General features: G+C 41.7%; 2 protein-coding genes and 1 non-coding gene across 5 annotated transcripts; 2 read left to right on the forward strand and 1 right to left on the reverse strand.

Annotated features, from left to right (window-relative positions):
* Positions 1-46: 46 nt before the first annotated feature.
* On the reverse strand, positions 47-8,910 carry LOC143009331 (adapter molecule crk-like). The gene is made up of 3 exons (XM_076161427.1): positions 8,324-8,910; positions 6,283-6,866; positions 47-4,652 (listed from the first exon to the last, which is right to left on the reverse strand). Exons 1-3 carry the CDS (start codon positions 8,541-8,543, stop codon positions 4,518-4,520), a joined length of 939 nt encoding a protein of 312 aa, XP_076017542.1. The 5' UTR covers positions 8,544-8,910; the 3' UTR covers positions 47-4,517.
* A 1,188-nt stretch (positions 8,911-10,098) lies between these two features.
* On the forward strand, positions 10,099-10,170 carry trnaw-cca (transfer RNA tryptophan (anticodon CCA)). Its single transcript has one exon. It is a non-coding gene; the product is annotated as a tRNA-Trp (tRNA).
* Positions 10,123-23,132, forward strand: sytl2a (synaptotagmin-like 2a). Of its 3 annotated transcripts, none has more exons than XM_076161322.1 (19): positions 10,123-10,328; positions 12,098-12,448; positions 13,110-13,264; positions 14,118-14,241; positions 14,834-14,909; positions 15,035-15,137; positions 16,227-16,811; positions 17,579-19,522; positions 20,059-20,160; positions 20,305-20,361; positions 20,458-20,546; positions 20,673-20,777; positions 20,974-21,143; positions 21,234-21,336; positions 21,457-21,618; positions 21,708-21,801; positions 21,869-21,992; positions 22,096-22,301; positions 22,638-23,132. In XM_076161322.1, the coding sequence occupies exons 2-19, from the start codon at positions 12,339-12,341 to the stop codon at positions 22,784-22,786; spliced, it is 4,458 nt and encodes a 1,485-aa protein (XP_076017437.1). In that variant the 5' UTR covers positions 10,123-10,328; positions 12,098-12,338; the 3' UTR covers positions 22,787-23,132. The 3 variants fall into 3 exon arrangements, with proteins under 3 accessions (XP_076017437.1, XP_076017438.1, XP_076017439.1); XM_076161323.1 differs by having other exon boundaries at positions 10,124-10,328; positions 21,887-21,992; XM_076161324.1 differs by lacking the exons at positions 16,227-16,811; positions 17,579-19,522 and having other exon boundaries at positions 10,137-10,328.
* Positions 23,133-24,470: the final 1,338 nt, after the last annotated feature.

A 24,470-nucleotide genomic window follows, 5' to 3' on the forward strand; every position in this document is an offset into this window, starting at 1 on the left:
AGTAGAATGTTCTTTGGCTAAAATGCTGACAAACAAATATTCAATATGAAGACAAACAATTGCATTTTATTTAATGAAGTAAATGTATTATGGCAACAAAATGCTGTCTTGGGCGTGTCTCTGGAGAGGCGCAAAATTCCCAGAATAAGAAATATGGAGCTAATGCAGGGTACAAAAATATAATTTCCTTACATTTGAGTTTCCATAACAAGGAACAAATTGGCATTTTAAACAGATTATACAATTACACAGCATTGTTAAGTCAAAGACTACATTTCAGAATGTCAGGGCCTTGTTAAAGTTGTGATTCTTACACTATAAATCATACAACATACTGTATATCAGTCAGATAAATTGCATGTAAATATGCTATGTAAACCATTCATATACTGATGAATGGATAGTGTTGCATTCAGTGGAATTGTTCAAAACTTTATTGAAACAATACTGACGGAGCTTCAGGCCAGTTACTTTCCTATTTAAAAGGTCACCATGTCTTGCAATAGCAGAATGAAGGTGGAGGGTGAGATCTGGCTCCCTGGTGTCTGCACTTCACTGTCTATTGCCTTGGTGACTGAATACTAACCATGTTCCTACTACGACAACATAGTTAACATTTGGTATTCTGTTGTACAATAGATGTATCTTAATCATCCACTAATCACTGATGTCCTTATGTGTCACAAGGAAAATCTTGAGTTGCAGACTTGATATACTTGTTCCACATGAGTAAATGATTACCTAAACCATTAAGGTGTGGTCCTACTACCCAACATCTCCAACTAAGACAGAACTGCAGTCAGGTACAACATTCACTTGAAAATAAAACAAACCAAGTCTTCCTCACATAAGCAACATGTTACTCCTAACTAAATATGACACAAACTCATCTGAAAAATGGCACAGTAGGACAGAACTACCTTAGTCCTAAGGCTGCCGACACATGATCAGCTGTGGATTTGTGCTGCACCGAGCGGAGCCCCTCTACCTCTTTGCCCTCCAAATTGAATCCAAATCCTGCCGGTGACCTTTCAAATGCACAACCAGTGACAGAATGGAGAAACGCGACACAAATGTAAATTCATACAATGATCCGTGCTAAGAGGCATTGGCCAGCATTCTGACAATGGCTGGTGAACTGGCATAAGGTCCACACGTGCACGTACAAATGTTAGATAACATACATGCTTAGGATGCCTGTTGGTGAAGCACATTGTTTTGGTTTGGCGTCAGCACTCGGCTCTTTGAGCCTCGGAAGCGACGTGCAAATTGCTTCCTGCAGCACAATTTCACAGCTTTTCTTGTATAAAGCCTCAGATTTCTTGGTGGTTTCAATAAATATTTAGTTTGCCATAAAACATGACCCGCGGGGCTATGACTCCCTCGTGGTACACGTTTCAACATCAGTCTCATTGCATTTTACCACATTTAATGACAGTGTGCAAGCTACATAATCAGTGTTCACTAGAGCTTACCTAAATATAAATGGTATGTTAATGTTGAAAAAGTGGACATGACCAAAGACACAAAAAAAGAGCATGACCAGGTCAGACTGCTCCGCTTGCTGTTGAGAGGGTTGAACGGCCTTAAAGGGCCTGCTTGTAAACTCCGCTGAGAAGAGCAGAATAACTGTAGTTAGATAAAAACACATCTTTAATTTCCTTTCTTGTGTGAATGCTGCGACCCAAGCAGTGAGAAAAAAGACTACAACAACTTCATATGTAATCATGGCAAGTACAGGGTGAAGAAAAAAGAAAACAAAAGCTGAATAGGAACAAAAATATCAGCAATTTCAATTTACCTCAACACAGCTCAGCGATATTGAGGCACTGCAGGAGAGGAGGCAGCAGACACCGGCCTGAATTATGTGGGGCACGACGTACGTAGGGTTGAAAGACTCTCTCATGCAAGGCAGTTTGGAGAGATTGATGACGGTGGGGCCGGAAAGAAAAGCGGGTGATGCTTCCGAGATAAACGGCGTGAGGAGCACAAATCGGACAAACGATACATAACTTGTGTTTTGGTAGAGTGGACAAAGTTTCAGTTACTCCTCTCCAATCTCAATCAGTATGTTTACAAGCGTGTTAAAACGACCAAAAAAAATCAATTGTTTTAAATGTCACATCTGCACCAAAGTGTTTGAATCTGACATGAATTGAACTTTGATTAGTCCAAGTAAAACAACTAGATTTTGAAGGTTGCATGGTTTATTTAGACAGGTAAACAGGTAGTTGGGAGTCACCTGGTGGACTCCTCTCATACTGCAAGCCGTGCAGTAATACCTTGACGTCTCATTTTGGCCTTGTGAGAATTGAGCACAAGTAAAACTTAAGTGAGTGACATGTGGGCTTTTTTTTTTTTTTAATGATGTCCGGAATGCATTTAGTGTCTTTGGCATGGAAGACTTGCAGGGGAGTAGAACAGACAAAGGGAAAGATATCTGGGAGGAAGACTGAAAGGTCCACGTTACGCTTCAACACCGACACAGGCGTAGATGTAGGGTCTTGTACGTGTTACGTTAGGTGTGTGTTGATGCTGATACGGTGCCCACGTGTACTGGGCACATGGCGTATCGCTGAAAGAATCCTCAGTAAAGCACAGGGTCGTCACACACAGACATACAGCCTGTGAAATAAGGGTACGAATCTGTAAAAAAAAAAAAAAAGGGGCGGCAGCAAGTCCTGACAAATCAAGGAGTTGGCGCAAATTTTTAAAAGCAGTGCTACTAAGGGGCATCGAAAAGAGTCCACACGTTTGAGAACTTGCTCCAGCTCCAGACCACACACTGAGAGAGAGAGATAGAGCGCAGATCAAACACTCTATGATTATAAAGGCTGCAAAATGACCTCCACTCTGGCACATGTAGTAGCTCACTGTTGACGAATGCGAACCGTTAAATCCACTCTACCGGTCGAAGCGGGTAGCCGGAAATCCATATCGCGGCACCGGTGTACAGTTTAGATCCATGACGTCACCGCCCCCCCCTTGTTGAGAATGTTGCCTCTGACACGCCCGGTGCCGGGAGTCTGCATTCCTTCTCGAGATGTGGGCATGCATTTGTTCTTGCTCGTAGTGATCGAGTTGAAGCCGAAGTTCAAATCCTTTCCTCCGTCAGAGAAACTGAAAACCGTTGGTGCACACCTCTGCTGAGGAGGCTCTGTCATTGGTTCAAACCTCCTGTACCTGCGCCGTAAATCAGCATCTCCTACTGAAAAACAACACGACAACCCTGCTGTGTGACTGAACCCCTCAGACCATCCCGTCATACGTCGTCACCAAAGCAGCCTTTGAGGGATTTTCATTGATCTGTTATAGATTGCTGATGTTGTTCTTTCGCACTGTTGCGTAACATTTGTTAGTGATCCTTATTGCCGTCGAACGGGGTGGCAAAAAAATATAGGTGGAGTGTCTCTGGTAACTCAAAATGTGTAAGAATTTCAAAAAAAGGAAGGAAGAATAGTACTTAGCATGTAATATGGTATGTATATATAAAGTCAATTGCAACATAATACTTTCAAATTATAATACAAAATCAGGCATTGGCTTGTAGTGTATGGGATATAAAAGGGCTGGGATCTGCAGGGTGAACAGTCCATCTCCACAAGAGGGAGTCATTAGAAAAGGTCCCAGGCCAAAAACGACTAAATCTCACTCATTCAAGGATTCTGAGAGAGAAGTGTCGTTTGTTTCTGTACATTTTCTCTCTCCCGTGAAAGAATTCAACTGGACAGGGGCGTGGGGGTGGGCGAGGGTTAAAGGATGCCACGAAAAAAGTAAAGAGTGTGTTAAATCTGTGGCGTTGATGCAGATCTCAATGCTGGAACTGGAGGTAGAAACTAGAGATTGACTGGTAGGGGTTACTTGTTTACGTCTAGTTACCGCCAGCTTGACACTGAAACAAGCTTAGCCGAGGTTAGTATGAACACTGAAGTGTGTGTGTGTGTGTGTGTGTGTGTGTGTGTGTGTGTGTGTGTGTGTGTGTGTGTGTGTGTGTGTGTGTGTGTGTGTGTGTGTGTGTGTGTGTGTGTGTGTGTCTTATGTGACTGTGCTAGTGCTGCAGGCTGGTTTTAGCGATAAAACTAGAATTAGTAATTCAGTGGATGCCATTATCCGTGTCAGAAAAAAACTATCAAATGCTTGGCATAACAGCAATTCAAGTGTGTCCCAAGCTTCACATCTCATAGTAACAGCTGTTTGAAAAGCTGCGAGGCTGATTTCAGTGGCAGGGGAATGTGAGATATAACCACATTGATTAATTAGCCTATTTGGCAGATTTTTCTTCTAAAAAAAAAAAAAAGGTGTAGGCTGAGACAAGCTGGCGTCCGTCTGACCCTGGAGTAAACTTTAACTGTGATGGACACCCGTCAGAATGAAGTCCGGTAAGATATAGACCACCCAACACACCTGGCACTGGCAGGATCAGGAGTGACAGTCCAGATTAGCTCATATCCATCCATATATACGTGTGCTTGTGTAAAATCTTTTCCTTTCCCGACGATGACAAAGGAGAGAGGCTCTCAGCTCTCGTCTTCAGCGTGTTGCTGTTCCAACAGTCGGACGTGAGTGAAGGGGAAGTGGCCTCGTTTGCCCTTGCACTCACCCTCCCATTGGCCGTTGACGTTGATCTTGGTCACTTTCACCGTGTCCCCCACCTGTGGAAATGACAGAATGTGCACATGAGAAAAGGCTCCCTGCAGGACCTGCATGATGACATCAGAACAACACTGTATTACTCAGCATTACTCAGCACTCTCAGGCTGGACTCACAGCAGCACCAGGGCAGGAGGTAATAAGAACATGTCCACTGATCAACATTTGGGGACAATTTAAACAAAATTGGGGGCAATTCGACCAATTAAGAAGCTGCTGCTGTCTTTTGTCCCGTAGTTAGACACTTAAGAGGCAAAAATGTACAATGTAGAGGGGATTTTGCTCTATTTTCCTGGTTCTATCCTAACCAGAGCAGTACACCTACCTCAAGACTGTTTTAAAATGAAAGATTGGACCATGAAACTCCAGCCACACTTCTCCCTTTACACTGCTGATACTGAGGTGTGGTGGACTTAAGACCGTCAAACAGCTACATGTGTCACACACACAAACACACACCCTGCACAACCAGCTTAGCTATTTCTTTTCACACAGACACACAATGTCCATATCTTTGTGTAAATCGTGTCCATGGTTCACCCACCGCCTCTACTCAAACATAATATGCTTATACTGTATACACCACTTCAGACCTGTGCTCTTTCTCGTCTTTTATTTGTATATCTTATTTATTTGGCCAAACGTCAAGGTCATAGAGCAAGAGCTAATGTTCAGCTCAAAGCTACTCCGTGGGGAATACGGTAGAACAAAAGCATATAGAATGGAAATGACATTGTATTCAGTATTGCTCATTATTTTTTATCTCTGTGAGGAAGTGCTGGGTAATAAAACTTTTCTTACATCCAATATTTGTACATCAAGACTCTCAACGTCTAACATCAGCACAACCACTGCCCTGTCAGGCTGTACTTTGCTTTTTGCCCATCCCCAGTCCTGCCCTGAACAATAGAGCATAGTTCTGTGTAGTGAGACAAGATGGCGGATAGTGGAGCGCTGAGTGAGGAGGAAAATGTGAAAGAGATCATCCTAGAGGAAAGGGGCTCACGTCGCCAATGTGAGCCCCTTTCTCAGGACATCACAGAGGCAGTCAGCTGATAGAGAAGGACATGAAGACAGTGAGAAAAGAACGCTTCGTGCACAATTTGGTTTTGATCAGTGGAACTGTATCGACTATGTGGCCATATACTGTATTATGATATTGTGATAATATTTGTAATAATTTCCCTTTCCTCAGCGATTTGGCTCCGTCTTTCTCTATGTCGCCATGTGCATACAGGACATTCAACATGCACTCCATAGATGATTTGTCCTTAAAACAAAAAATGCCATATAAGGACAAAATCAATAGGATCCTGCAGGTATACATGACGAATTGTGTAATTGTGATAGAGATGTTAACATGCCTGAAGAACTGGATTTACATCATGTAACGTTGGCCTGATACTCAGGGAAACCTTAACTCTGTGTGTAATGATATTTAAGTGTTTATACGACATCTGGGGTAAAGATTGACGGCTTTTATGGTCATCTGATCGCATTTTTTTGAACACATTCATCTGCACCATCATCTGTGCCACGTATGCTCACATTCCATTAACAATAAGGACAATATGTACAGTAATAGAACATTTCACTGAGTTAAAGGCAGTATAGTGTTATTGATGTACCTACCTCCAGGGCGAGTGCTGTCTTGTCATAGGCATTAGGCACCCTCTTTTGAATAGCTCGGGCATAGACGGGCCCATTCTGTAGGTTAGGAAGCTGGGTGCTGACCACAGGCTGTGCGTACTGACCAGGGTCACCCACCGGGCTGGTCACGGCCCCCGCTCCATCTGCGCCGCTTTCCACACCACCGGGAAAACCAGCGGGGGTACCCGGTACAGGGGAGGTGGGTGAGGCGGGCCGGTACTTCTCCACATAGGGAACGGGGATCATTCCGGCTCTGCCCTCCTGGTTCGCCGCGTTCCACCACTGCTCTTCTGGCTTCTCTAGCACGCGCAGTATGTCGCCTCTGCGGAAGGGAAGGTCCTCCTCGTCATTACCGGGAAAGTCAAATAGTGCCCGGACAAACTCCACTTCCTCTGGCTGCTGGGAGACACCGACAGCTGCGGTGCTGACGAATCCAGTGTGCTTGGCCTTGTTTACAGGCTCTATGAGTGTGGTGGTGTCCAGGTAGTGGATCTTGTAGAACTCGAGCAAAGCTGGCAGCGCCTCAAATTCCTGATCCCCAATACGAAACCAAGGAGGGGCCAAACCTGGTGGAGGAAAATGTGTTTTTGTCAAATAGGTGAGGAGAAACACGTACACACATTTCCTTCATTCACACTGCAAGCTACATGATCATTCTACACCTTTTGGGCTGTGTGTCTGGGGAAATTGAGACCATACTTTCACCAAGATTGAGAAAATTAATCAATTATACCTCTGTTTTTCAAAGTATCCCACACTTTTTTCTTCACTTGAACCATCCTGACTACAACTGTGTGGAGAACAAGGAAACGGCACACAGAGAAGGACTGGGGACAGCACAAAGTTTGAAAACACAAACTTCTTGTGTTTCTTCTTGATGTGAGGCAACAATGCATGACTGAAACTGTAGTTTTCAAATTGCATCTAGTGTTCTATTACTTATTTTTCTTTATCAAGGGCTGCCTGCATACACGGTGGGACTATATGGTATATAGAACCCCCCCCCCCCCCCCCCCCCCCCAACACACACACACAGTCAAAATAGCATGACACACTAACCAAGCTGCCCAGTTTACATAAGGAGATGCACAATTGATGATTCACCGCAGAGAAACAATGGAACATAAGCCAATAGTAAGGCAGCCCAGGAAGGATGTGTACACAGACCTACCAGCCCCCTGTATACCTGTAGGTGGACCTGTAGACCTGTAAGTATAGCTATGTGTGTGAGCAACAGGACCACATCACAGACATTCCACAAGCTCCAATCTGACCAGTCATCTTCCAGTTGTGACAGGCCACCATGTCTAGTTCCATTCATTCCCTGCAGAAGGACCCAGCCCCCTTTGCTACTGGGCTGCCATCCCTCCTGCCTAAACAAGGACAAAATACTGCCACAATATGTATGGCGATGATCTCTGCTCTTCTTGTGTAAATATATCGCATGTTAACGGTGAAATTACTATTTTATTCACATATCACGTTTTGGGGACGCGATGTTTCGTACATTTTAGGACAACTTGGTGCGTAACGTCGTTTTAAGTTAGGTTTCCCTGACACACGTGGCTTTCCATTAGTGCAAAAAGTCATATTTGTACGATCGATGATCAATATTAATACAGGGCTGGGCTACTTTGCGTAAAAATCCACTTCAACCTACACACACTTTGGTGGTCTGCTAACGAAACAAATCCCGCACATTTCTAGTTTGCTCCTTACAAAGTAATGCCGACTTTGAGAGCAACACCCAAGACAACAGAAAAGACTTAGACTGAGACATACAGGGTGTGTGCATGTGGAGAGTGACTCAAATGAAGGAAAACTGAAAGCTTCTTAAATGGAGTTTGGTAGGAAGTTTTGGAAGGAAGGAGAGGGGGGAAACACACAGCGGGGTTAGTTCCTAGCGAACCAAAACTGCAATGAAAATAGTTTTAACGCGGTTATTATGATTTATGACAATACGAAGCAAGCTCAGCAAAGTGGCTAGTTCGTTAACAATAGGTGACAAATAATTCAACGTTACCTGTTCCAGACTGCCGGTTGTTACTGATGCTGTTGATTATATAATGAGACACTTTGGAGTTTTCGGAAACGGACAGCACGTAGTCTCCGGGACTGGTAATAGAGTCCCGTACCAGGAAAACGCCATGCCTCTGTCCCTGCAAAAGAGAAAGGGCTTCCTGGCGGCTCAATCTCCCCCAGTACCAGCTTGCACGGTCCGCGGCATCAAAATTACCGGCCATTGCTGCAAAAATCCAGTCAGAGGCTTGAGGCCTTTCCCCTTCGCCTCTCCCTATCCGCAACTCATACAAAAAACTTTGGTTCACTAACGCTGCCCCTGCAAAGACGGTGCAATACGGCGACTTTAGCAGGGTCCACGAACCGAATAAACCCGCGTTGGTCAACTACAGAAGTGCGTAAACACAAAACCCAATATGAAACCGCGAAATTAGTAATTTTTCAAAAGTAATATGCAGCAAGAAACTCTGGGACTGAAATGGCGGATCTACGGAAAAGTTGACCTCATCTACCGGAAAGGATGCCTGATCAATGGGAAGAGCGATGTGGTTGTTGCTGCATTCACGTCCCTAAAGAACAGTTGTATATACCATGTTTACAGTTCTTCTACTTGTTTTAGACGTGAAGGTAAAGTTGACTTAACAGTAAAATGACGTCCTCCCGCAATTTTATTATACAGTTAGGAACCATTTCATTTCGCCAAAGCAACCAATCACTGAAAGGCAACATTGAACTACAACAAGACGCATCGTAAATACTTTAAAGCTTTAAAGTGACACTCAAGATTCCATTTCACTTGATGAGCGATGTGCACACCTAAATAGTAACCTTAACTCAACGAGTGATAGGACGGAATGTGTTTTTTTTATCGTACTCGAAATATTGCAGTATACGCAAAAAACACAAACAAGAGATATGAGCTGAGATTTAAGCTAGCACAATGATTTGTCAGATAATCAAATGTATTTCTGAACAATACTTTTTAAACAGGCTAAACCTCAATAGTAAGTAACCCCCCACACAAATTTCGTTGTCATCTATTTCCCTTCACACTAAATGCAGCACTAAATGCAAGAAATTTATTGTTGCTGCAGATACAAATATAAGATAAAAAGTAATGTTGGAATAATAAAGCAAAGCAAAACAATTTACAAATGTCCCCAAAAACTATAGAAATGTGTCATGGCTTTAATGAGGAGCAAAATACATAAACTTTACATAATACAAATGAACAGATAGTATATTCCTCACACTAATGAAACTAATAACTTCAAGTGACGATCTGAATTTTCTTACACATGGAGAATCTCGTTGATTCAATCACGCGAGACTTCCAAAATGCACACTCGTTGTCCATGTAGCGATGCTGCCACTTGGTGGTGAGTTGTTGGTACTACTTGCACGCGTGAAAGACAAACCACAAGAAATTTCCCGACTATTGTTTTCTTTCAAATCTACTTGAATAAATGGAGAAACTTTCCTGAAACTATGATCTTTGGGTTTTCACACGAGGCTGAATAAACTTGGACCAAATTAGGTTTGCTCTCGTAATCTTTCCAGTTGATCTTACGATGTAAAGGTAGTGTGTCTCTTACTCTTTCCAGTCTGGACTTGTAAACTATAATGCTGAATTTTGCTTGCAATGTACTAACTATACTTTCACAAAAGCCTAAAAGAAGAAAAAGGAACAAAGCAGCTAAGCTTCAACATATTACATCGGCCTGTTTACCACTCAGTGTTGAGAGAAACATATCTCTTAATACCGCCTGTCTCCTGTATGACTTCGTGGCGCAACGGTAGCGCGTCTGACTCCAGATCAGAAGGTTGCGTGTTCAAATCACGTCGGGGTCAAAGCTTTTATTTTGACTAGGTCAAGACATTCTTCTCTTCTTTTAGTGAAGCGACACACATCCGTGTCCGTGCTGCTGTGTGACCGAAGCTCCGCCCACCTGCTCTTAGTCTTAACAGAACATACGACAACTGTGCAGAAGAAACATCAGCAGTGAGAGGTGAGTTAACCTCTGATTTGTACTTTACAGTGTTCCAATTTACCTTGAATTTAGTTTGAATGTTGTTCATAGACGTGGAATAATTGATAATTTGGGAGGACTTTAGCTACACCGTTATCTGTCTGAGACCAATGAGTGATATAGTTAATCCACCTAGGATATTGATGAACCTTAAAAGGATATGAAACCAACAACAGCAACCAAAAAACGTATTAAAGGTATTGCTACAGTCTACTACAAGGTCCCTACAAACCCAGTACCTAAGTCATGTTATACATATGTAACTATTATGGACATTAACCTGGAATCGGACCTATATTGTAGCTGATACCTTCCCTCTAGCATTTTGTCAGTTTTCTGCTTAAGAATTCTAAAATCAAAGCTTAATTTGAGTTTGTACTGTTTGATGTTTTTGAGCTTATGTCTGATTATAACATGAGGGTATGGTGTTTATGTGCAGAACATCAAATTGTTAGTCATGTTGATTAAACGTTTTAAGAGATACACCTGGCTTAAGATTAGAAATACATTACCAGTTGAGGATGCAAAGATGGCATAAAGTGCAATAATACGTTACTTTATTTAGAGATGTTAATCAGCGGATATTACCATCTGTCTTTATGCAATGACCTTTCACCTCCAAAAAATGGATGATATTGCTTTCTTTGTTTGATAGTTATATGCTTACATCACACATAGAAGTACACACATCTGAAATGACTGTATAATGACTGTATAGTGTAGAGTGTTATCAAGAGGATTGAAGAAATATTTCAAGCATGGCTACCATAAGGAAATAGAAAAAACTGCTTGGAAAAACAGGACACACAGCATTCTTCTTTTTTCACGGGGCAAAGCTGTATATTTGATGCCACCTTGTACTGAGCCAAGCACAACCTTCATTACTTGGACTACAATAATTGTGCTACAGCAACACAACCACAAACAACTTTCAACACATCTCTAAAGTAGCCACATCGTGTAACTGCTAATCTGAAGGCTCTACAGCGGCAGTCTGCCATTATTTAGTTCTGTGGTTCTGACATTTAGCAAGTGCTTTTATATATTGACACCTTTTTCACCCCGGATATCAAATAATCATATTAATCAATCACTTTTGTACAGTACACTTAGATGTGGGTGAGCATGGACATTGTTATAACATGCAAACATTCCTCCGTAATTCAGAACAAGTTTGGCTTCACTTGAAATCAAAGCAGCAGCTCTGGCCATGTACAAACCTGAAATTTAGAGCTTCTATTACACTCATGCACTGGCATGTTTTCGATAAATGGGTCCCATTTCCTTGTCTGTGTGTACTACTAACAACGTTTATGCAGTATAAAACTAGTAGAGTAACATCTACAAGGGAATAAGGGAGAAGGAAATGTAGGAAAGTTGTTAAGTTAAGTAGGAAAATGTCTGTAGGGTTACATTGGCATTTTTCTGACATGACTAGATGATGATTTAGATTTTGTGATAGGGATGTTTGTACTTGTACCAGAAGCAGGAAAGGAGGAGTGAGAGAGAAATGTTTCCTTGATGAATAAACAATGCTGTCATTATGACAAGTCAAGGCAAAGGACGGATCATTTATCAGCAAGCCATCTGATACGCTCAGTCACATTTGGGATTTCCTGAACTTTGTTGTGCTTGTATTGCTAGTTTTAACACTCAAGAAAGGAAACATTCAAACTAAAATGTGGAAAGTCTGAGAGACTGAGAGACGTTGATGAGACCATGTTTACTGGTGCGGTTGTTTCTTTCAGGTAAAAATCTATCTCCTGAATGGGCCAACCATGGCTGAAGACAACACCTCCAGCTGAATCAAAACATGAAGCAGGGATCATTTTCACCACAATGTCAATAAGACAATTTTTACTGTGGAAAAATCTCTGACCTGACTGACTGAGAGATAACAAGGTGTTTGAGTGTCAGATAGAAGTCCATGTCTTCCTGTTTAGCCACTCTGCTCAGACCAGATATCAGCACAGCACACAGCAAACACCAATGACCACCATGATTGACCTGAGCTTCCTGACTGAGGAGGAGCAGGAGACCATCCTGGCTGTCCTGAGAAGAGACACTGAGCTGAAAAAGGCTGAGGAGAAGCGTGTCCAGTGAGTTCCTGGTGCCCATATTCCCATTTATCTAAGAATTTAAAGGACGCTGTTGCCAAGCGAGCATGTATGATAATATCACTAAACAGTGCATACTTCAAATCAAGATCCTTTCTTGCGTGTGTGTGTGTGGTGTGTGTGAAGATGGTGACAGTGAATTCCACAACCACTAACAATTACTTATAGAGTTGCAGAGTCTGCAGGTAAAACAAATGGCAGGGTTTTATAGCTGTATATATATATTATGCTATAAATGTAGCTGTTAAAATTGACGTTATAGTCGATGGAAATATTAATTTGGAAAATAGATAACCACTATTATTTTCTACTATAATGTTTTAATTCCAGGTCAGAGCATTCAAATGTTTATTACTTGAGTTTTTTTTTAACCCAACATCAGATTGATCTTACTGGGAATGTACAGTAAAAATATGATTTCTTTTTTTAAAACCATGTTGTAAAAACAAATATTTGTTTTCACAAACCCTTTGTTTCTTGTAGGGCAGTTCAGTGGAGAGTCGCATTGTGTTTGTCAGTAATGAAAAGGTCAAAACTCCACATTGAAGAATTGATATGCAGAGTGGACCTTTTTCAGAGTAAAGTAATGAATATTATTAACACCATAAATTGCACTCCTTCCCTCTGCTGTGTCTCTACACAGGCAGCTACAGAGGACACTGGATGACAAGAGCCAGCTGAAGTATCAAACAGGAGAATGGTTTTATGAGACCAAGCTGCTCCGCCATCAGGACCGCATCCATGGCTCTGACATCATCAGGGCCTCCATGAGACATGTATATAGGCCTCTGACTCTACGTGAGTATCAGTGTCATTAAGGAACCTACTGTTCTGGAACATCAACATGTCCAAACTCTTATCTTTCAGCCTTAATAGGAGTTGGCAAGACACAAACTCAGCTGATGCATCAGCTGACCCAGGGACAGAGTCAACTCCTGCTGTCTGCTTGAAAGTCCCTGCCAGGCTACACTGAACTTAATCTTAAAATAATAACTAAAGATATATTTCAGACATTTTGATTGCATTAACATCCTACATTAGTGATTCATACATATTCATTTAATAGGGATTATTTCAACTAAATGGGATTGCAGGAACATTGACGTTTTGATATCTTTGACCCTATGGAACCCACAAAACCTCTGGATAAAATTTGGTACTCCAAAAATCATTTTGCTTTACCCCAGGACCCAGGTCTCTTGATCACTCCTGAAACAATTAATTAAAATACTTTTAGTCACTTTCACATTACGAGGCTATGAAAAACAAGATCAGCAAAGGGCATTTTAAACAACAAGGTCAGAGTTCAGGAAAGAGGTGGCAGCTAAGACTTCAATCATTACACACGAATGAGCAGTTGCACATGTTAACTTGTTAGCTGCTATTTCTGATCCACCATGAATGTGATTTAGTATAGTTCCATATCTGTGTCAATATATCATATATGTGGCTAAACCTGCCATTTGAGCTGGATTGCACTCTACATCGCCACTTGTGATGATGATTCTTGATTGTGTTTGTCAGTCAAAACTGTTTTGGAAAATTCAACAGAGCCAATAATTGATGTGTCCTGTCATTAAGGATTTCAAATGAATAGAAACAATATATGAGCCGATGACAGCAGTTGTGTGTTGTGTGTTGTGTGTTGCAGTGGAGCTCTCTCAAATATCACCGCAGAGGCCCAGTTTTGTCAGCAGTGAGAATAAGGAAGTATTCGTCCCTGCTGTATTATCTGGACTGATTGAGGAGCCGCACACGCAGCTCAGCAGTAACATGTGAGTGCAGTGAACCTAAGTATTAAATCTGAAAATGTTCACTATTGCACAGTTTGTTAAAATGCATGAGATCTTTGACTAATACCAGAAGCCCCCACATGTAAACAAAAACACAATCTGTGTTTGCTGTTATGTGCGCCATCACATGCTGCAGGGTGGGGAAGATTATATGAGTGTGAGTGAGTGAGATGCTAGTGAATGGTGTGGATGAAGTATTTGGTGCCCTTAGTTCTCGTGAATCTACTTATAAGGTCACAGCTCACATGTTCATGTTTTCCGATGCTTCTCTGGAGCCCTCATGCTTTCATTCACATTCAGTACTGGCAGACCTGCTTCTTACATGTTTAACGAGTTGTCGCCAAATAAATTACATAGGAGATTTTTGTTGCATAGTCACTTTACATAGCCACTGTGTAGTTAATGAGATTAGCATTCTTACCGACCCATGACTAAAGCCAAGTAGGCACTGTAACTTATACAATGTGCTTGCTTGTTTCCCAATTCAAGATGAAATCAGTCTGAAGTAGCACACCTTGTCCTCAGTAAATGTCAAATATCCTGATGTCAAGCACCTCATTGTTCATTTTAATAGTGATCAAAGCCAGAGCCCCTATGAAGAACCACAGGAGGCTCCTAAATCAGCTTTGCTTCACTTTTACTCACTCAAGGTAAGGCGAAGAAGTCTGTGCTTGTAGAAATAAAAAATGCTGACATACAAGTGTGCAAGTGTGCATGGATGCGTTACATATAAAAAGCTGACACTGTATGAAATGATCTTATTCATTCAATGAAGGAAAGGCGGAATCCATTCAATAGTGAACTCACTGAACCCAGCACATCTGAAGAAAAGGCCGGCCAGTTAATGGACAGAGCAGAGAGCCAGAAACCTACTTGTGGTGAGTGTATCCAGTGTTCTGTGTATCTAGTGTCTCAGGGCCGATTATCTGTAAGTGTGTGTGCATTCTCTCATCCATCTTGATTTAATTATAATTTATGTGTGTTGAATTGAGCGGACTGTTTGATGGAGAAATGGTCAAACCAGTTTCCTTGAAAACCACTGTAAGTGTTTTTGTCAGATCTCCCACTCATATGCAAGTGTGTGAGCCCCTTGTGCTTGAAGCATCTCTAGCTTTCCTGCTTGTGTGTGTAGCGGGTGCATGGCATTCAAAAGCATGTACTTTTACCTTTTTTAAGCATATTAATCATTCATCATTGTTGCAATCTGTGAAATGCTGTTTTTACAGGAAGTACATGTAAGTAAACTGACAAATTACAAATCTTTACAGATACAGAGGACTAATTTCTGCAACTAAAGTTTAAAGTATTCTGCCAATATTTTTGTTTGTTGTTTTATTTCATTCACTTAGCTCACTGGTGTGTAATCAGTAAGGAGATTTTCCCAGGGGTTGTCAAAGTGAAGTGAAGCCCAAATTCATGAGGCTGCCATGCAGACTACCAAGAGGATTACACAGAAATACATTCCAAAGCCTTAATCTGTACTGCATGACTTGTGGCCGCTCAAAATACTTCAGTGAAGCTATGAAAACAACGCTGCTGATGACGTAACATTATACAACAAGAAGTAAACAACAGAACCAGGCACAACTCACTCAGTCAGACAATATTTTACATAATGAGAACTGTACTAGCCGGGATCATGTATTTAACTCGTGGAACGTACAAAGATTATCTCACCGATGCTTTTTGCCATACATAGCTCTTGAAAACATACATACACATTTCAACATTCCAATAATTGCAGCAGAAATTTCATTATTGAAAATACTAAATCTAAATCTCTGGAATAATGACCACAAAAGTCATTTTACTCATTAAGGAAATAAAGCTTCTTTGGCACAAGGAGAGGGATGATGAAGAAGCATCTCAGGTGCCTTTTAAAAGTGATTCTGTATTTGATGGGTGAGTATTTAGTCATTGACAGCAGTGGTGAAGCTGTATATTATTGTTTGTTTTGTTTCTTTCAGAGGCCTTACTGTCACCTGACATGTGCATTTCTTGGGCTTCTGACTTAACACAAGACTGTAATGATAGCCCAGTCCCCCAGAATGCATCTGTTCCCCTGTCAGAAGTCAGCCAACACTTCTCAGAGGCAGATGAATCTACAGGTAGAGAGAATAACTCTTCTCCGCCAAGGGGCATCCTGAAGTACATGCCTAGTTGCAGTTTCACAGACTCAGTCTTCTCTCAAGACGACCAATCCAGTCCAAAAGCCCTGGATTCTCCCACTGAACCCATCCTAGCTCAAGATAGAGAGGCACTCGGCTGGATAGACAGGAAGCAGGTGAGGTTCAGCCCTGCAGTTGGATGCGGTGGTGTAAAGAGGCAGGATGGGAAGGAGCTGGGGGAGCACAGTGTGTTGGACACGGACTCCATTACTCCCACTGAGGAGGAGAACAACAACAAATCTTTGAACGCCGGCAGTAACCTCACTGGGATGCGTAGGCCTTTGGTCAAGCAGAGAGAAGTGGATTTAGATGAAGGTGATCTCAGTTTCGAAAAGGAGGCAAACCTCCTAAACAAAGATGGTGACCAGCACCAAGTCCCCGGTGGTAAGAGTTTAACTAAAAACTGATGAGTGAAGTTAACAGCCAATCAACCAATCAAACTAACAAGCACTCAGAGGTGATTTCCCTAATTAAAGATCCATATACATCAAGATAGAAGGCATTCACACAACAAAAGAGTTTCACAGTTAGACTGCTTGTGCATGTCCACATAGAGGTTGCTGACAAAGCATCTTTTTTTCTGCACGTGCTAATGCTGCATACTGCACCTTGCTTTGGTATTGGAGCTTTCCCAAATTTCACAAGACTGTTTCATTGATTCTGACACTATTTCACCACATGAATGTTAAATTAACTGTGACATTATTGATCTGAAAATATAACAAGACAAAATATAACATCGGATATTTTAATTTGATCAAGAGTTTGAAACTAATTTGTCATTCACGTTTTTGAAGTGCTTTAAACTGGAAAACAAAAAATCTGATTACACATATTCCCATGACTGCAGCACTGATGTGCACAATGTGTCAAAACTAGCCATTCGAAATCCAATTGTGTTCATTCTCTGTAACACACTGGTGTCAATGTGTTACTGATGGGTATAATCAGAAATACAGAAAGTCAAGATCTATAGGCACACCATCGCCCTTTAATTATGCTGGCAGAAGCATCCCAATATAACATGACATATAATGTCACGGTTCATTTGGCTGATATACTAAGACACATCCCACCCTGTTATCCATGATACTGTGCAGCAGACATGATGAACATGAGCGATTAAAAAAAGGTGAATGCTTTCTTTGCAGATATCTCTAAGCACTTTCCGACCGAGCCCCTCACCCATCAAGTATCTAGCCCAGGGCAGGAGTCAGGTAAGACTGTTCACCTGGAGCCAGAGCCTGAAGGGGGCCATCACTCTCAGGCTGAGGCCGCAGGCTGGAGTCATCAACAAAAGCTGCACAGACAATCCAGTGATAAACTGGACGTTTCATGTGTTGAGCTATCATCCAGTCTAGGCTCAAAGAATTCATCTAATGCCGTCTCACCAAAGCCGAGACAACGGCTGCTTCGTTTTTTTAAAAAAGGTGACGCCAGAGAGAAAGCTGAGTTACAAAATCAGCCAGAGGTGGATGTTAAGCTCTTGAAGCAGAGGGAAGTGGATGACACCCTGAATTCCCAATGTGCTGCAGATACAGCAAAGAAAACTCTACAATTTGCCAGTGTAAAAGAAGAAGATAACACCACTGGGGTGACAGAGGTCAGAACACTACACCTTACAGCACTACAGAACATGCCATTTAAAGGTACAATGACCTCATTAGCTTCAGATACTTGGCAGGAAGCTGCACAGAGCAAAAAAGAAGTTCTACCACCCAGACTAACCTTCACCAGAGAGCAGGAAAGGCATGAAACTCCTGTGGAGATCATTACCAACAAGCTCTCACCTATACCTACACAAACAACAGAACACTGTGAAGGTGAGCGTAAAGTGTCAGGTTCCCAAGTAGACATCTCCTCACCTCAGACACAATGTAACCTCTTAGTGGATCTTTTAAAAGAGGACCGTACATATCGAGCTAATCCAGTCCTCATCTTTGAAGACAGTGATGAGTCTTTAACAATTTCTCAGATTTGCGAGATACAGGAAATTGCCAGCTGTCCTTCAGTTACCCCTCCATCCCGCAGCGCCGAGCAACAGAATGTCCCGGCGTCACAGTCCAGCATACAGGAGAGGAGCTCAGCCAGCATCAGTGAGCTTAAACACTTTTGGGAGAAAGAGTACTCGGGGCATAGGGCAATTGTTGGAAGGGTTAAAGGCACAGCAAGCACTTCCATATTCTCAAATTCAGCTGAAATTACAGATCATCATAACAAAGCAATCTCCCCTCAGTCTGACCTGATTACAACTTTAAATAGCAGTGAGAAGTCTGAGGAATCACAATGCAAAAGTGTCTCAAAATTAAAAAAAGTGACCGACAAGGCCTTTATCAGTCAGGGTTCTGAAGACGAAATTGAATTTGTCACAGAGGCGGAAAGACCCTATAGCCCCTGTCAGTCCCAAACTCTAAGACCACAAAACCAATCAGACGATGAAATTAGGAGAAGTCCCACTAAGACCTGCCACCCGAAGGCTCTACCCAGAGAGACCTCCAGTCCCAAAGGCTCTCCACTGAAAACCTTTCCCATAGACATCAACCCCAAAGCTAAGCTTGCGGAAAAGCAACCAGAGAAGCCGACACCTGCGCCCAGACACAAACAAAGCCCTTCACATGAAGCAAAGCAGCCTGTGTTGATAGACACAGCAGTGCAGTTACAGTCAGAGTCCAATTCCTCTACTGCAAATACACAACAAAGTTTAGAGAGCCCAGAGTCTGATGCCATTGGGAGTAAAGAAAAACAACCAGGGCCATTAAAGAAGTTGGGAACTTTCACACATCTTGCCAGATCGCTCATTACTCGGGATCACCATCATTACCTGGGGCCACAGGAGAGGGCTTATCTACCGCCGTTTCACCAAGACAAAGCCGCCAAAGAGTCTCATGGGGGCTGTTTAGCTGTTGCTGCTGCTGTGGCGGATGCAGTCCACACACCACAAAGTGCCCTGGGAGACTTTGTGGCAGACCAAAGTGACAGCACCACTGAGGGGAGCCGCACTAAGGTCGGCTCATGGATAGAGCCAAATACTGATGACAACTCCAGCCAAGACACAACAACCATGGTCTGGTCTCTGAGTCGGGCAAGTCCAGGCAGTAAGCTTGAATTCTGTCCCTTGACACAACATGATTGGTGATGATTTTGTTTGGTTTGTTTTGCTGTATTGAGGCCAATCAACAAGCTAAATGGTGGTTCCCAAACTTTTTCTTTCGTGCCCCCCTTTTATAGATCAGAAGTTTTTCGCGCCCAGAAGTATCGCCTCATTCATTTTCCTGAGGCAGTACCTGCCTCTTCCGGTCCCGTGCGAGTAGCTCTGCGCCCCCCTGGGGGTCGCGCCCCCACTTTGGGAACCACTGGGTTAACACATAAGTGTTACAGTGAATGTGACTAACAATGCTCTTTCTTTGACAAATGAATGAATGATGAATGAGCATTTTTCACTTAATTCTGGAATAGCCAAACATTTTGATTTGGTAAAATTAAAGTTTAAGAGGTTTATTCATCAACAATCTACTGCTGCAGTTCTTATGTACACAAGTAGATAATGATGATGAGCATGATGTCTTAAGTGTGACTCAGACGTCTGTGTTCTATGTATTTTCCGGAGGTGATTTTGTTTGATTTCTGGCAGGTTCTGATGATGATTCTCACCCCGTCATGTCAGCACTGAAGCGCTTTTCTACAAGGTCCAGGCCCTCATCCAGGAGTCTGGACAACCTTCTATCACCGACAAGTAAAGAGCTTCAGATTATGCACCCAAAGCTTTGTTGCATTAATTGTGAATTGTTTCTCCACAAATGATTTTATTGTACAAACCTCTAATCTCATCCTATCTTATTTCCCTTGGTTGTATTTTTTTGGCCCTGATTGATTTCAGGAGAGGAAGGAACCAAATGTAACTCAGAGGAACAATTGAACTTAAGTGAGGATGATGGTAAGAATGTAGCTATTTCTGAAAACACTTCACCTTTAAAATGCAGAAATAGTTAATATACTTGTAAGGATGTTAACGCCCCGGATTTTATTCCAGTTTATGCAGGTCCGTCATTAGTTTCTTCTCTTTCGATTGCAAAGCAGAGGAAGGCAAGTCAGTCAGTGCCTGTTCTCCATCAGGAGGAGGTAAATAAAGGAGTTATTTGTTTAATAACTCAAATCCAGGTGACATAGATATCAACGTGACCATGTTTTTCTCCATGTTTCATCTGTGCGTAACACACACCTGCTTTTCTCCACTATTATTATTAGACGGACAGTGACAGCACATTTGAGACCAACATGGGCTTGAGGAGAAACACGGGTAGTTCCACGTCTAACATAAGTCTCTCCTCTGGAATGGCCTCCATGTCCTCTGTATGTATGCATACAAGTCTGTGGATACTAAATGTTTCTGATCAAATATGCCTGTGTCCAAATTCCCAAAACTAAATAAGAGCATGTATTCTGCCTTTTCTCCAACATGACACCCATACTGGCTTAAAGGAAGTTTGTTTATTAAGTCTTTGGTGATGATGTTTTTATCTCTTGTGTTTCATGGTGTAATGAACAGGTCAGTGGAAGCGTCACCAGCATTTACCCTGCAGACTTCGGGGACATTGAAGTGCAGGGCACCATGCAGTTTGCTGTCAACTACATTCAGAAACTTGGAGAGTTTCACATCTTCGTGGTCCATTGCAGGGATCTAGCTGTAGCCGACCACAAGAAGAGCCGCTCTGACCCGTGAGAGACTGTCACATAAAACATAAAAGAGGAGTGCAAAATGATTATAGTGTTGTTTAGTTTCTGAGTGGATTTTTCCTTCTTTTGTAGGTATGTAAAATGTTACCTTCTTCCAGACAAAACCAAGCTGGGAAAGAGAAAAACCAGTGTGAAAAAGAAAAATCTAAGTCCCTCCTTCAATGAAATCCTAAGGGTAAAAATATGTATATTTTGTATTTTGCTAGATTCCTATTAGATTTATTTTATTCCGATTTTTATTTGATGTATTTTATATTCTTAAGCCATTTTTTGATACACAGTTCTGCTTTTATAGTTTAAAGTCACAATGGCTGTGCTGAAAACGCAAACGTTGAATATCTCCATCTGGCACAACGACACCTTTGGACGAAACAGTTTCCTAGGTGAGGTGGACCTGGATTTGTCAGAATGGGACTTCAACAACACACAGATCAATGACTACCCGTTAAAAGCCCGGGTAAAGCTTCATCCTTCTAAGTGTAATCTCTTTGGGATGTCAAAGTGAAATGATGGGACAGTCACTCGCCTATTTCCTCAATCCTTCAGGTCATAGCATTGAGTTCAACACAGTCTCCTTCACGCTCGGTGGACAGCAGACCACAGATGAGAGTCGCCCTGCGATTCCTACCGACCACCCACAGTGAGCAAATTATTCCTTTACTTCCACAACTTCTGTCCTTCTAGTTTTATCGCTATGATCAGTTCAGCTCTTATGGCATCTGTAGGTAAGACAATGTCCAAGATGGAGACTGGTGAGGTACAGATCTGGGTGAAAGACTGCAAGAGTCTTCCACCAGTCAGAGGCCTTATCATCGATCCATTTGTGAAATGGTAGGATTTCCTGCATTTCTCTCTTTTTAAATATGCCAAAAAATATCAGCAAATTAATTCAAATATAATTGTATTATATTCCTTTTGTTTCCTTGTTCTGCAGCACTGTGCTTCCTGACACAAGCAAGAAAAACAGACAGAAAACCCGAGTGGTGAAGCGGACGGCCAATCCCATGTTTAATCACACCATGGTGTACGACGGGTTCAGACCAGAGGACCTGATAGAGGCCTGCGTAGAGATCACAGTGTGGGATCACGACCGGCTAAACAACCACTACATGGGGGGGCTTAGACTAGGTCTGGGAACAGGTGAGACCCTGAACTATTTAGCCATTTAAGCTTGGCATTAAAGATTGATATGAATTATTGATCCTATTCTGACAGCTGATTACATTCAGATATTTATTTTGAATAGTTTTTTTTGATAATTAACAGTTATAAAGTAATTAAAAGTAGTACTAGAGGCAAGTTGAGTAGTCTTCCATGTGGCTTCAAGTAGTGAACCATCAGTGTTTGATATGAAATTACAAACTGCATTTTGATACCAGCGTGTTGATTTCTGCCCTAAAGCACTTTCAGTAGTTCTGCTATGAATTTCAGTTAATAACTTGGGAATAATAACATGATTTTTGTCTTTCTGTGCAGGAAAGAGTTATGGGGTTGAAGTGGTTTGGATGGATTCGACGACGGATGAAGCCAAGTTATGGCAGAAGATGCTGCAGTCTAACGGTGAATGGGTAGAGGACGTCTTACCGCTGAGAAAGTTTGTGATGGCGAAAAGCACGTTAAAATGAGACAGTGTGAAGAGAAACTGGATGCTGACATGCTAGATTTAAAATATAATTGTTGAGCAGCAACTTTAAAGAGGAATGTATATGTGTAACATGTAATCATTATAATCGGAGCCATTTAGGCCAATGGTTAATGTTGTCTGTCACTAAATTTTACTCTTGATGAGTAAAGAAAGAAATTGATGAAAGGATACCAGATAGGATTAAGAATCAATAATAAAACGCACAAATGGCTTGTAATAAAATGAAGATATTTTTGATGAGGATCTGCTGATGAGTTGTATATAGTCCTATAATGTGATGAATGCATTAAACGTTTCTGTCTTCAATAAACAAAATATTGTATCCACCTATTGCATTCCTCTTCGTTCAATTTTAGACTCTGAGAATTAATGACGTCACTGCCCAGTTAGGTTATGCCCAACACTGGCTCTGGGCAGGGCTGGTAGAAAGATATATAACAAAGATGATCCCCAACCCATCAGCACCCTCAAAAACAAATCTCAGCAGGATGCCACGTAGGCAGTCTGTTGATTAAGGTGAGCAGATTTGAGCACGAGACCATAGCAGCCTGCTGATCCTGGACCCAGCACTGCGTCAGGGGTTTCTATGTCTCAAAACAACCCTATGCAGGGACCATATTTTAAGGCCTGTGATGAGGTGGAGGATGTCTGTCATTAGAGCCAAAAGGTCTTGATATATCTCCCAGAGTTTGTACTCCAGAGACTTACAGTAGAGAAAGAGGAGCAACCTATCAACCCGAGGGCCTGTGTGAGAGAAAATAAAGCTTCATGGGAGCAGGAGAAGCAGCTGAGAGAGAAAAAAGAAAACATGCAGTGCTCAGGCTCTATCACAGACCGAAACAAGATCAGGAGGCTCAAGTGGCAGGAACAGAAGGCCAATCCATTTTGGGAATTAGTGTATAATTTTCTCCTTAATTTGATATAACCTACAGATTACAAACCCCAACAGGTTGCCAGTATAAAAAAAAAAAAGCCATAATAATTTTTTAATTCAAGCCTCCACAGTCCACAGATTTAACTGATTTGTGTGCTTTCTTTTATGACCACTAAGAGTCGCTGTTGTGCTATATGTCAACACAAACTTGCCTATAAATTCTCATCAGACACAGAGATGAGTATTGATGAGTAACAACAACGACAAAAACATTAATAATAATAGTAATGATAAAAAAAAACCTACATTGTACTTATTATGTTATATTATAATACATTACATTACATTACATTATATTATATTATATTATATTATATTATATTATACTTGCTGTAATAAAGAATATATTTCAATATATCCTAAAGTACATTTAATGCAGTAATATTTCAACTCTCACCTCTGCAAAGGTCCAACGTTTCCTTATTGGCTGATACGCCCTGATGCGCCATGAAATCCTGCTGTACGATTGGTTACTTCATTCTGCCAGTCGAGATGGGCACCAGCTAACCAGCAGGCGGCCCCTGCGTTGCTAAGGTAAGTTAAAACAGCTGCATCAAGCTACCGGGATTTGTACCTATAGCCAAGCACCATCGCCATCAAAATAAAAGCATAGCATTTGCCACGGTTGGTTACCAACAAGAAAATTCATGCAGAGAGGGCTTCAGATGAAAAAAAACATACGCGAGTCTGCAATGTAATTTTTTTTTAATATAACGTGGTGATATAACTG

The sequence above is a fragment of the Genypterus blacodes genome, unplaced genomic scaffold, assembly GCF_046128005.1.
Source record: "Genypterus blacodes isolate CSIRO-AG114 ecotype Tasmania unplaced genomic scaffold, CSIRO-AGI_Gbla_v1 ptg000111l_1, whole genome shotgun sequence".
Taxonomy (NCBI): Eukaryota; Metazoa; Chordata; class Actinopteri; order Ophidiiformes; family Ophidiidae; genus Genypterus; species Genypterus blacodes.

What these genes read in the sequence shown, in the direction of transcription:
- sytl2a (XM_076161322.1), top strand. Translation starts at nt 12,339, where the DNA reads ATGACCACCATGATTGACCTGAGCTTCCTGACTGAGGAGGAGCAGGAG. An exon ending in CCTTCAATGAAATCCTAAGG is followed by an intron (nt 21,337 to 21,456) that starts GTAAAAATATGT and finishes CTGCTTTTATAG; the next exon opens with TTTAAAGTCACAATGGCTGT. An exon ending in ATTCCTACCGACCACCCACA is followed by an intron (nt 21,802 to 21,868) that starts GTGAGCAAATTA and finishes TGATCAGTTCAG; the next exon opens with CTCTTATGGCATCTGTAGGT.
- LOC143009331 (XM_076161427.1), bottom strand. Translation starts at nt 8,543, where the DNA reads ATGGCCGGTAATTTTGATGCCGCGGACCGTGCAAGCTGGTACTGGGGG. An exon ending in CAACCGGCAGTCTGGAACAG is followed by an intron (nt 6,867 to 8,323) that starts GTAACGTTGAAT and finishes TTCCTCCACCAG; the next exon opens with GTTTGGCCCCTCCTTGGTTT. An exon ending in AGACAGCACTCGCCCTGGAG is followed by an intron (nt 4,653 to 6,282) that starts GTAGGTACATCA and finishes TCATTTCCACAG; the next exon opens with GTGGGGGACACGGTGAAAGT.